This window comes from Nelumbo lutea, chromosome 3 (assembly GCF_056320005.1).
Source record: "Nelumbo lutea isolate HS-2025 chromosome 3, American lotus-T2T, whole genome shotgun sequence".
NCBI lineage: Eukaryota > Viridiplantae > Streptophyta > Magnoliopsida > Proteales > Nelumbonaceae > Nelumbo > Nelumbo lutea.
In genome coordinates, this window is record NC_142686.1 from 15,873,391 (window position 1) to 15,887,304 (window position 13,914).

The 13,914-nt window shown below is 34.7% G+C and overlaps 1 protein-coding gene across 3 annotated transcripts; it reads right to left on the reverse strand.

Moving 5' to 3' along the window:
* Nucleotides 1-3,263: 3,263 nt before the first annotated feature.
* Nucleotides 3,264-11,744, reverse strand: LOC148863175 (uncharacterized). Of its 3 annotated transcripts, XM_088981316.1 has the most exons (5): nt 11,602-11,738; nt 9,220-10,040; nt 4,573-4,613; nt 4,334-4,490; nt 3,264-4,225 (listed from the first exon to the last, which is right to left on the reverse strand). In XM_088981316.1, exons 2-5 carry the CDS (start codon nt 9,374-9,376, stop codon nt 3,546-3,548), a joined length of 1,035 nt encoding a protein of 344 aa, XP_088837442.1. In that variant the 5' UTR covers nt 9,377-10,040; nt 11,602-11,738; the 3' UTR covers nt 3,264-3,545. The 3 variants fall into 3 exon arrangements, with proteins under 3 accessions (XP_088837442.1, XP_088837440.1, XP_088837441.1); XM_088981314.1 differs by having other exon boundaries at nt 3,264-4,490; nt 11,602-11,744; XM_088981315.1 differs by having other exon boundaries at nt 3,264-4,490; nt 11,613-11,732.
* Nucleotides 11,745-13,914: the final 2,170 nt, after the last annotated feature.

Consider the following 13,914-nt stretch of genomic DNA (forward strand, 5'->3'; position numbering starts at 1 on the left):
TGAAACTGGTTGCTTGGATGGTTCTTGGGCTAAATAGTCCGACCATCCAGGTCAACGACGATTCAAAAACTATGACATCTCATACATGGAAGGTCCCACTTTTATGGTGGGTCCTAGTCTCATGGTTGAGACTATGCGGTATTAGATCAAGTTGGTAGAGGGTTGGAACATGTTTTGTTGGCAAAAAATCTCAACTATCACCCAAAGATAAATGGGCATACAGATGATCCTGCTCCAAAATCCCTTTCAATAGGCTTAGATACTTAAGCAATTAACCTCTTGCCTTTTACTTTCATCCCTATGTTGTGTTCTATTTGAAAGAAAAATGTAGGAAAAGGAAGAAAAAGGCAAGAAAACCTATATCTAAGAATAAAATTCTCATGTGACTTTTAATTTAAGTAAACATTAGGTACAAAGTATGCATAAGATACCATAGTCTACACTAGAAACATCTCCCCATGAATGACAACAAATGGTGCAAGAGATGTTCTCCACGGGAAGCTATAGAGTTTAATGCATTACATTTTTTAGTCGGTAGATCTAGATTCCTATCACTTGCATGTTTAAACATTTTTAGAACTCCAAATTTCCTTTATATTATTTTATAAGTGTTGATAAAATACTCAAATATAATAAAATAAAAGAAAAAGAAAAGAAGGAAATTGCAAATTTGACATGAAATACAACAAAATAAAAAAAAGGAGAAAATAAAACAAAATACAGAAAAATGTCAACAAAGAAAAATAGAAAAGTACATAAGGAGAAAAATACAAAAGAAAACAAAACCTCGATGGACATTTTCATAATTTTATCTTTACCCTAAAACTCATTACTAGAGGGAAAGTAAAGTGTTAGAATCTCAAAAGTTCATTATCATAAATGAAAGTTTAGGGGCTAAATGTCAATACCCCCAAAATATAGACATAGTTTATAACTTAGGTTTCTTACCCAAAAAAAAAAAAAAAAAGTCTATAACTTAGGTTTCATGCTTTGGGTTGAAGTATATTAAAATCTGAAAAGCAAAAAGCTTTGAAATAAGGCAAAATCTATAGCATAAACATCATGAAGCAAAAAGTAAAACAGTAATAAAAGTAGCACGACATAATTGGCATCTTTAATGCTGTTGAAGTCTTTAACAAGTACACCTTGTGAAACATGAACCAATGAAATAGACCATGTAAAGTTTTAAACGTGATCAACTGAAATCAAGATTTAATGTGTTGCAAATATTTATTTTTGCACTCTAACATGAATCCTAAAAGAAAGTACTGTGAAAATTTATGATCTCTGGTGGATCTGATATCTTAATGCAAAGAATGTTATTCTAAAATTAAATGTTAAATTCTGAAAATGGATAATATACAATTTTGTCCCCACTATTGAATCTAAGAATGGATATTTATAAGACAAAATAATACTAAAATATTAATAAAAAACAACAGTATTAACTAAGCAAAATAATGAAATAGTAATAACATAATAATAAGAATTAATAAAATAATATTACTATTTTATATTGTTATGTTACTATTTTAATATTATTTTTGAATTTCCATAAATATTTTATTGTTATGTTATTATTTTATTAATATTTTATATTACAATCATCACCATCATTACTACAAGTGTTTTTGTTGTTGTATTTTATTTATAAAATATTAATAAAGTATAACAAGAATATGCTACTAATAATAAAGTATGAATAAATTGTACAAAGACATATTGGAAATAAAAATAAAAATGTTGTTAGATCTTGTCTGATGTGAAGTGATAATAAGTCAACAAATTAGTTTGAAAATAACAACCTTTCAATTTTTGGTAAATAAGCAGAACTTTATTAAACCAAAAAAGAGTCATAAAAATACAATCAACAGCACAACCCCTAACAAGTAACAGCATCCAAATTTAAAACATTAGAAATTCAATCCAAAATCCAAATACGAGGATTATAAAGTAATTCTGCACTTGCGGAGAAACCATGAACAGCCACGAGATGAGCTGCTTTGTTGCCTGCAAGAATAACTGAACTTTTAACTCTAAAACACGATTCACGACTGAACTGAAGAAAATAGTCTTTCGATATATCAAATGCTTGAGAGCCCTGAGATTGAAGACGATCCGATTGCACAACTATTTTTCTAACTCCCCTCCCTTTCGGTCTGTAACCGAAATATTGACCGGCTGAAGACAGACAAACAAAGAAAATCTACATTTGGCTGCAGATTCCATTCTCATCACTTTCTTTTGCTCATTCCCCAGAGAAAGAGGGGAGCATTTTTTTTAACTTTATATTGTTCACTGCTAAATGATTAAATGATTTCTCCCATCCACCCATAGGGCTATATATATATGGGGTTTTGGTTTTGATTTTTCCAAATCAATTAAGACCCAAACCAAACCGATTGTTGAGTTAATAATATATAAAAGGTTTCCCAGTTTTTTTTTTTTTTGTGACTTTTATTATATTCTGCCTAAAAGGATATATTTGATAGATAATATATTAAGATATTTTTTATTAAAAATACTTGATTTATTAACATATAAACTATTTACTATTTTATCAAGTTTTAAATTGTTATTAACATAGATAATTATAACTGTCATTATAATTAGTCAAATGGAACAAGACCCAACTATCCCAATCCGTTTAAGTTTTGCACCAGACTCGACCAACCCAGCATATAGCCCACTCATGCACCATATGGGATTATGGCCAGCGGGTCTCACGGGCACTGTGATCTGACCCACCACCGATTCTGTAATGTGTGAACCCGGATTTCCTGTAAGCAAAAATTTTATGCACATCACATCCAGTTGTACATTGAAAAAAAACATGTATATATAACCACCACCGATTGCCGCTGAATTCCCATGCTTTCAGTGTAGAGTTTTTGGTTGCAGGAAATCCTATCCCGTATTGTCAAATTGTCAATACCAAAAAAATGGAAAGATCTACCTAGCAATATCTATACAAAAAAATAGAAATTTATTCAGCATAGATTATTTATGTTTATCAAGCCAATATGTATCACTCTATTCTGTTATGAAAATAGAGTCAATGAGGCTCAGTTTGGAAGGGAGTATAAATACAAATATGTACAATACAAATATATACAAAATAATACAAAATACAAGGCTTTGCGCTCTATACATTTGTATTTGTACTCCTTCCAAATAGAGCCTTAGTAAATATATTGGTTACCCAACCCGAAATTTATTATAAAAAAAAACTGCCGCAACTAACAAAATACCACAAGAGAAAATGAATAGGAAAACATCACGTGAAAAATCATGATTCAGCTTAAAAAGGAAGAAAAAGAAACAAATAACTGCATGCCCCTTCAGTTCCACCAAGCCTTCATGCATTGAATCTGTACAACGATAATTGCTAATGCTGCTTTTAACTATATCATATATTAATTACTTTAAGCTCAATATTTGTCACAATCCGAGAGCCCATGAAAAGAAAAAAGGACAATGCAAACCCCCTATGAAGCAATTGCATGATCCTCTCTTTACCTATATCCATATCATAGTCAATAGATTCACCATCTCTTCAGTGTAAGGCCTGCAGTTCTTGAGCACCCAACTGCTCCCTGATCAACGGAGTTGCTCAACACATAAGACCCACTTTTCTTCAACTTTTCTGGGATCTCCTTGCTTGAACTGCCCTTCATGGAGAGGTGCTTCTTTAGGCGGCTCCGGTTCAGCAGCAACATAGCATTGCGAGGGGGTCCATGCAGTGCACCCTCAACACAATCCCCTACCTGTCCACAGCCCCAAGATCTTGATGGGCCATCCTCACAAAAGGGCCTAAGCCTTGGAAGCCCATTCTTTAGCCTGGAAACCAACCGCTGCTCGGGTACATTCTCCTCTAATCTTGCACAAAGTGGGCAAGGAGGGTCATGTTTCTGTGTCTTCGGGGTTGTCTGCTCCAAGCACTCAGCATGAAAAACATGACGACATGAAAGAACTCCAGCAACCGGCATGTCCCCGCTTCTGACAATCCTGCGAGAACTCCAAGGTGATCTCTGAGACAGGAACCTGTCACACAATCCGCATTTGAATCCTTCCTGTGGATTGCATGAAGGTGCAAAACATTCAGAATCCAACTGCTCAGAAGCATCAGTGAAATCAATGCTGCTGCTAGCACTGCTCCATTGAAGTGCTTCTCTTTGGGGAGTAGTAGCACCAAATTCAGGAAAGCCAGAAGCAGAATGAAGCTCTGCAAGATTTTGAGCATATTTCAGATCAGAATGATGAGACATGTTCTCATGGACAGTTGGCTGATTAACACAGTTTCCAGGGGCAATGGCTCCATCAGCTTCCCTACCCAGAGTTAAGGTCGGAAAAGATAGAGGGTGAACAGGCTTGGACATGAAAGAATAGCGACGATGTGAAGAAGCATGTGTCTTGGTAATGGGCTCATATTCACTACCATCTGAACGGGATGAAGTGGATCCTGCACTGTACGGGATAGCTGAAGATCCCTGCGAAGTAAAAAACCCCAAAGGAGTTTAGGTTTTTAACACACTATTAAGAAAAATGAACATTGAATGCAACAATGAGTACCTCCATTAACGGTGTAAAAGTTAAGGGCCCTGATGTTGGCTCTGGAAAAAGAAAAAGAACAAATTATCAGTAACAACAGGAGTAATACAGCATTGTTGGAACCATAAATAAGAAGAAATACACAACAGACAATACCAAGAGAAATGGTAGAAAATTTCTTGGCACATACATGATACGTGCATTCATCATCCCAACTGTATGGGTTGACTACATGAATCCTATTTCATTAGTCTATCCTGTTAACACCATTTCCATTGTTAAATTATTGGCACTTAAAATATTTCTTACTATTCTATCCATGTCCTTTTCAGTCTACCACCCCTTGCCCTTCTAGCCCCTTCAAATTGCAACAAATCACTTATTGCATGTGCTGTTGATGGTCTTCTATGCACATGACCAAACCATCATGGTCTACCTACCTTCTCTCATTTTATCACCTATTGGAGCCACTCCTAAGTTCCTATGAATGACTTCATTTCTATTCCTATCCTTTCTAGTTTTTCCACTCATCCATCGCAGCATACATTTCTGCCACATTCATTCTAGACATGTTTCTTGATTGCCAACACTCTAATACATACAACACAGCTAGCCTTACAACTGTTTTATATAATTTTCCTTTTTAATCTATGTGGTATTCGCCTATCAAATAATACTCTAGATGCGCCCCTCCATTTTGATCATCCTGCTCTAATATTATGGGTGACATCCACCTCAATCTCTCCCTTATATGAATTATCAAACCAAGGTACTGAAAAAGGCCATATTGAGTTATCTCTTGGTCTCCAATCCTAAGTGTACCCTGATTTGCACTTCCATTTTCATTAAATTCACATGTCATATATTCTGTTTTAGTCCTACCTACTTTAAAGCATCTTGCCTCTGAAGGAATTTGCACATAAACTTAATTTCGCATTTAATCATTTACTAGTTTCATCAATTAAAACAATGTCAGCAAACAACTTAGGGCTTCCTCATGTATATGTTTAGTCATTTCATCCATGATTATTTCATACAAATCAGTGTTTTAAAAGCACAAGGGCCATTTTGCACCTGAGGCACAAGGTGCAAGGCAAGGCACACGCCTTTTATGAAACAAGGTGCAAAAATACAAAAAATGCTAAAATTTTCAAAACATCAAAAAAAGCCAAAATGCAAAATATTAAAATTATTAAACACAATATTAACTAAAAATATAAACTTAAACTTTAAACTATATGTAACAAAACTATTACCTCAAATTAAAAAAAAAACAAATATAACATCTAAAACATATTTAAAATGAAATTTTAAAAATAAAACCAAGCATAACATAAAAAACATATTCAAGCTAGTAAACTCTTGATCCCTTTATTTTTTCCCAATTGCATTACTTCAAATAGCTAATGTAATGTTAAACATTATTGCATTCCTGATTCTACAAGCCATCTTTGTACCAAGCCCCTCAAGGCAAGCCCAAACAAGTCCATATCAGGGTCCTATTTCTTAATCCCTATAAAAAAGGTTTTATAACTTTGTGTCTTTTAAAATTATCTTTTATTAGGATGAATGAATGAGCAACATTAGCAATTATGGGCTAAAGCACAAGGCGCACCAAGCACACACCTTTTGAATGTGTTGCACCTAGGACCTAGGCAAGGCACATACCCTAAAATGCACCTCGTCTACGCGCCTAGGTGCACTTTTTAAATCACTGATATAAATAAAGGCCAAGTGTTGAACCATGGTTAAGACCCATCAAAACTATGAAATCTGATGTCTCTCCCACAAGTATTCAAATATTGGTCGTTGCATCATCATACATACCCTTAATTAAGCCTATATACCAATTTTGAACCCCCTTTCTTTTACAAGACCCACCATATTATCTGCTAGAAACTCTATCATATGCTTCGTCTAGATTAATAAAAACCATATGGAGATCTCTCTTTTCCACTCTAAACTTTTTCTACCAATTGTCTCAAAAGAAGGTCAGCTTCCATGGTTGATCTCCTTGGCATTATCCTAAATTGGGTTCTTTGATATACATGTTTCATGTCATACACTTTTCTCAATTATTCTCTTCCAAAGTTTCATTGTGTGGTCATGAGCTTTAAAAGCATAAGGTAAAAAAATTACAAAGGGCATTTTGTGCCCGAGCCACAAGGTGCGAGGAGAGGAACATGCCTTTATGCAAGGCACAAAAAGGCAAAAAAATATCGAAAAAAAATGCATTCAAGCATGCAAAACTCTCAATCTTAATTCAAATAGTTAATGCTTAACCCCCCTAATGTAGTGCTTTAAAAGCACAAGGCAAAAAAAAATGCAAGGGGCATTTTGTACCTAAGAAACATGCAAGGCGAGGCACGTGCCTTTTTTAAGCAAGTCACAAAATTGCAAAAATGCCAAAAAAATCAGAAAATATACAAAAACCTATTATCTCAATTTAAAATAAGTGTTTTAAAAAAACCTATTATCTCAATTTAAAAATCATAGGCATAACATGTAAAACATATTGAAAATGATGCAAAACATGTTCAACTCCCTAACCATAGTTTCATGTACTATTGTTGATTCAAACCAGAGCTTCATAAATCAGGCATAGGTGCTCCCTCCAGGCTCCAACCAAGTTTTGAGATAGTATATGAGAGGAGAGGGGTTGGTTTGGTCCTTGCTGTCTGATCAGGGGAGGATAGAGGTGGAAGCAAAAGTAAAGGAGAGAGGGGACAAGAAGGGGTAAGGTAGAGAGAGAGAGAGAGAGAGATTTTAGAAAGAAAAAAGTCTTCCATCAGTCTCAATTAAGGGATTTGTGCATGGGACATTAGCTTAATGTTCAAAGCTGTAATGGAGTTGCATTATTGGTTCCACAGCCCACACTACAGCCTTTGCTATTCAGCTAAGCCAGCTTCGCATCTGTGTTCGCTTATCAATTAGTTCACAAAAGAACAATAAATGGGACAAAACCCTTGCCAACATTGTCTCAACTGCAGTTGATGTTTTAATCTTTCCCCTCTTCCATACCTCCAAACCATAATCAAAATAAAGAGGTCTACATGACCAAAACAGACTATGCAATCACTTAAAACCTTGGTATTTGACAAGGTTCAAACTTCAAAGTATCAATACAATACAGGGCATATCAAGCATATCATATCGAATTTCAAGGTCACCAATACACTAAAATCCTGGGAGTTAGGGCATCTGGCCATTTTTGCATATCAATACCTTGAACATTAGTATTGATCATCATCTAGCCACTCGTAAGCAATCACCTAACCTCAGCACCTCCTAACTTCACACTTAACTTTGTCTAATCAAGCACTAGAGTTTTTAATAGGTTAGCCAGTCATCTAATCAACAACTATCCCATGCCCTACGGCCCACTACTATTAAGAAAATTCCCTTTGATCATTAAAATCAACTACAAGATTTCAGTTTTTCCAATCCACTTATCCTATGGAAATTGTGAACACTTTGATATTTCTTTTGGTACTCCAACCAATATTCTTCTTTGCCTCCCTTATTTCATTTAGGATAAAATATATATTTGATTTCACCATTACACAAAACAGTTAAGGTGAAGACTTAAAATGCACCTCAACTAACAGTCATTAATTTATATCAAATGGGCATAAAAGTCACTAAATTTTACTTACCTTTACATAGGAGAATGATTCAGGACTTAAAAATCTCTAAAGTGATATACCTATGAAACTAATTAGGAAATTTCCTAAGAGGTCAAAACCCAACAACTTGGAATAGAAAAGTGCCCACCAACCAAGCCTTAAAGGCTTCTAATATTGAAGCTTCCTCCTAGAGCCACTCATCAATGCTCACTGAGCCAAAGAAAAGGCAGCAAAGCTTCTTTATATCCAATAAATGAAGGTGGTAGTTAGCACATTCACCATATTCTAAGCACATGATGTGAGAGTGGGAAAAGCCAGTAGAGGTAATGGATTCTAAAAAATAAAATAAAATAATTAGTGGATAAAAGGCCAGAATAGGTAGAAGACTAAATTTGAGCATCTAATCCTAACAGGGAAGTGCAGACCTTTTGAAAGCATCAAAGAAATTAATTTCTTCAGTCTCTGCAATTAGAAGGGACCAACCTAGGTTAAAGTTGATGAAACATGAAAGAGAAAATAACCTCTTTGGTTCACATGCTTATGAGTTCAAAATATCCAAGCATGGAGATCTGGGGTCTCTGGTATAAGGGGATCTTGGATTGAATAAAGATGGATGAATCCAAAAGTTTGAAAAGAGGGAGCTATCCTAATGATAAGACAAGGGGTAGAGCATAACACATAGCTTTTCTCAAGGGCTTCGAATGCAAAGTGGCCATTGATAGAACATAGAAAACCAGTGGTTGAAGAGATTTTTTTTTTCTCAACAAACATGAATAGAATAAAAAATGCATTAATTAGTGTAATTGCACTCATGCTTTTATATCTCCACCAGTCCATCCATAATGGAATGTGAAAACAAAATTAACTTTACAGCAACACAATTTCTTAATTATTAGAATTTGAAGTTGTAACAAAACCATATAGCAGATGTTAAGCAGTTCACATATGAAGCCAGACACTATTGAGCAATGAACAGAAAGATTGGGTTCAAACTTTAGATACAAGTTAATATCGGAAGAAATGAATCATTACTTTGACGTACCTCTCAGTGTCACAGTTACATAATCATCAGCACTGGCTCTTTGCACTGGCGGTGGTGTCCACTGTTGGGTCTGAAAACTATCTGATGGACTACTAAAATAAGATCCAAAACCATCAGATGCAGAATAATGATGATGAGAGAATTGGTCACTTCTCATCCACACTCTGCTTTCTTTACTGTTTGATGAGATAGAAGACCCATAGAGCTGAACAGCATTATTTGATCCATATGGAAGACCTTCAGATTGGAACCTGTGATCCCATCTTCTGGATAAGGGTGGTGAAAAACTTGTATTAGTTTGCCAATACGGTTCATTGGGACCAATGGACCATTCTCCACTGGCTGCATTGGATCCATGTGGCCTTGCAGCCACACAACAAAGCGACCCCGTCTTAGCTATGTTTTGTGAAGCTTGTTTTTATGCTTCTAAAAGTTGATGACAACCAACTCAGAGCACAATAATAATCATTCATGTGCAATATTTTAGTAACATGTCAATTGAGGCCACCTCAATACCAGCTCAGGCCTCTAAATACTGATCCAAAACCACCACGTACTAGAGATTCAGAAGTCAATGATAATGTTAAGAAAATGCTTTGGGACGAGAAGCACCATAGGATAACTTACTCATGATTTAAGAAAATTTTATTTCAGATAGAACAACTCTTCATCAGGCATACACTTACACCAGGTCTCATTGATAGAATCTATTTCCCCAAATGTTACCAACGAATTTTAAATTTCAACAACAAACTCAATCTCTACTGGATGTTCAAGCTTCTTGAAGAGCCTGTTAGTTGCATAAATCCATAAAGTAGAACCTGGCAACAAACAGCATTAATAAATTAGTAGTTATCATGGCCATTTGAAACCAAGACAAATGTGAAAACCTCTCTGTCCCCATGGCTTTTAAACATCCCCAGAAATTCAAACAATGCATCCTATGTTACCCAAATACAGAAAGCACATGACTGGACAAAAACTAGTTAGGCCCTGCACCCACTCAAATGATAAATCAAATTTGGATAGCATTAACCCAACAAGTGGTCCCTCCATGGTGGTTTAGAACCACAAAAGCAGCTTTTACTTCTTAAAATTTTAAATGACAAAATGACAGTTCAATATAACATCTACATATGAGGAGGCAAGAGAAACTAAATCAAATGATAAATCAAGTTTGCATAGCATTAACCCAATGAATGGTCCCTCCATGGTGGTTTGGAACCACAAAACCAGCTTTTACTTCTTAAAATTTTAAATGACAAAAGGGCAGTTTAATATAACAGTTAGACCTAGAAGAGAATATGAGGAGGCAAGAGAAACTAAATCAATCTATTTGACAAAAAGGTAGTTCACTACAACCAACAGTAAGGTCCAAGGAAAGGAGCACCACCGTTCATTCCTTTTTGTGTGGGGCATAGATATGAATTCACGTTCATTGACACAGGTATTGCAGCAAAATCAGGACTAGCCAAAAGGGCACTTGGTAGGACAAGATAGCATTTGCAGGAAAAAATCACTCAAACTAGAAAACCATCCACTACAACTTAATGGATGAAATACAGCATCTTGGTTATTCACAAATGATCTAATATCAGTATAAGGAAACACCATACACTAAATTACTAATAGCTATACAACTAAGAGATGAACGCAAAAAATAAAACTAGAATCACCATAAGAACACCAGAGCATTTGCAGAAGAAAATCACTCAATCTCGAAAACATCCACCGCAAATTAATGGATGAAATACAGCATCTTGGTTATTCACAAAATGATCTAATATTAGTATAAGGAAACACCATACACTGAATTACTATTAGCTATACAACTAAGAGATGAACGCACAAAATAAAACTAGAATCACCATAAGAATACCATATTCTAGAATCCCTAATAGAATTTAAACTATAAAGTTGAAGGATTTAAATGGGTTGTCTGTCTGCCTAATATAGTCTCATGATACTCGAATGGACAACAAAATGAAGTCTTTTCAAGTAAATCTGCACAAACAACAACAATAAAAGGAAGCCACTATTTTACTGCCAAGGCTCAATCCCATAACAACCCTTGCAACCCGAAGCCCTAAGAGGTGCGCCAGGGAATGACAGTGAAACAGGATAAACCATTGAAGACTGAGCCCGATAATAACAACAATAAGACCTAAAAAGTCGCGCAAAAACCTACCGGACTGAATACAAGTTTGTTATGTGGAAGCAATTTAAAACCCAAACATCAATCAGGTGAAACTTGTAACTGGAAATAGAGAATTTACTGAAACACAAGTTCGAAAGGGATAACATCCAGCTCCGTATAAATATTTGACTTAAAAACATGATTTAAAGGAAACTAAAATAAATAGAATGAGAGAGAGCGCTTACAGTTACATTACCGGAAGAAGGCAGCGGAAATTGGAATGCAGATGGGGAAAACGATAACAAACCCTAAATTGAGGAAGGAAGGAGAGAGAAAAGAGGGAAGAAGAAATTAAGGAAGTGATTTAGTTCTACCTATCAACAATCAACTAATATTGGTAGCTTTATGATAAGCAGAAAGTGTCCCCTAAAAACTACCCCTGGGTTTTCTGAAAATGTCGTTTCTGTCCTAAGGAACTGTTGTGGTTGTGACTTGTGAGTCTTGTGACGTGTGTTGGTCAAACCCGGATAGAACCGGGCGGTTGGGACCGAGAATAGCAGCCAAAACGGATCTTTGGGATGCATGGTTCTTACTTCTTACTTCTTAGAAATATTTACTTTGATTAAAATTTCGCTAAATACATGCTCTAATGGGTACCTTTACCAAAAATTCGCTGTCCAAGTTTCACGGCTGTGTAAGGCTCGTTTGGATGCCAAAATTTTTCTGTTATAATTTATGGTGTATAGTGTAGCAAATTTATTCCATTGTAAGATAACTTAGAATTATGTACTTTTTATTTTTTTATTTTTAACATTTATTATTTATTAGTGTGAGTCAACCGATCATACCAAAATGTTGGTTCCTGTAGCCAAATACATGGGGCTGCTATTGGGCCAGGTTAGGTTAGCCCAACCAACCTGCAAAAGTTGGGTTGAATAGAATCCGGTTGAAGGTTAGGATTAGGGTTGATGTGATGACCCAAACCCTATTTAGGCCATGTTTGTGAGTGTTTATTTGGACAGGGACCACATCATTAAGTACTTATTGCTGTTTGGGAAATAAGCCTAAAATAAGTGCTTATTTTTTTAGCCCAAATTCCTAACTTTTTTTAATGCTCATACAATAAGCACTTATTCAATTTTTTTCTCCCATAATTGTCCCTGTTGAATTTTTAGAATACCAATTATACCTCTTTACAAAGACAATTTTACAAAGGCACTTTTATAAAAGTAATTTTCTGAAAAGTATTTTTATGAAATTAAATATTTTTACGAAAGTACTTTTATGAAAGCACTTTTATAAAAATACTTTATAAAAACACTTTTATAAAAGTAATTTTACATGAAATCCACTTGATAAAAGTATTTTTATAAAAACACTTTTATAAAAGTACTTTTGCATGAAAGCCACTTCATAAAAGTACTTTTACAAAAACACTTTTATAAAAATACTTTTACAAAAGAACTTATAAAAGTACTTTTACATGAAAGAACTTTTGTAAAAGTACTTTTATGAGTATATTTACGAAGGCACTTTTACAAAAGTATTTTTATGAAAGTACTTTTACAAAAGTGCTTTTATAAAAGTACTTTTACAGAAGTATTTTTATAAAAGCGCTTTTACGAAAATGCTTTTATAAAAGAACTTTTATGAAAACGCTTTTATAAAAGCATTTTTATAGAAGTATTTTACGGGAGCACTTTTATCAAAGTACTTTTATAAAAGCACATTTATCAAAATACTTTTATTCACACTTTAGATTGGATATTTTGAAAATTTGAAAGAAAATAAAGGACAAAAGAGTCACAATTGCTTATTTAAGTGCTTATTGGAGAAAAAGACCACCAAAACACCCGATATAAAAGAAGTGTTTATTTTTTAAAATAAGCACTTAAAAAAATTATGTCAAATTCAAATAAGTGCTTATTCGAATAAACACTTATTTTTAACATAAGCATTCCTAAATATGGCCTTAGTTTCATATTTGTATGTATTAAATATTATATAAATACTTTTTAAGAATAGTGAGTTTCTTTTTTATTGTTACATTAAATCATTGTAAAGTTTATCTTGAATAAATTCAGGAGGGAGCGACCACAATGATGAATGATGAATGATGAATGATAACGCAGGACAACACCAATTACTGCCAACTTGCGAAGTTGTGCTTCTCTTAAGTAGTTATAACTCCCACCTTTCCTTTGTTTGTCCCTTCTTTCAGGAGTCGGATTCTGGCTATTGTGATTTGTGGATGGATAACCCATTTCAAGCTACAGCTAGAGTGGAATTTATCAAAAGCTATGCATTCCCCTTGTACCACCAAAAAGAATGGGCATCTTCTCCACTAACTCCCCTAGTCCCAAGTGATAACCAAAGCCAAATCGTTGGGATTTGGCTCCAGAATCCAGATCCCTTGAGTCTATGAAAATATGCTTCATTAATGTTTCTGTCAGGTTGTAACTAAGCTCACCAATGATAGGTTCACAGTTATATGAGACAGGCAGACAATCTTACGGTAAACCATAAATGCAGCAGAATTCTAGGACACTCGAGCTCCT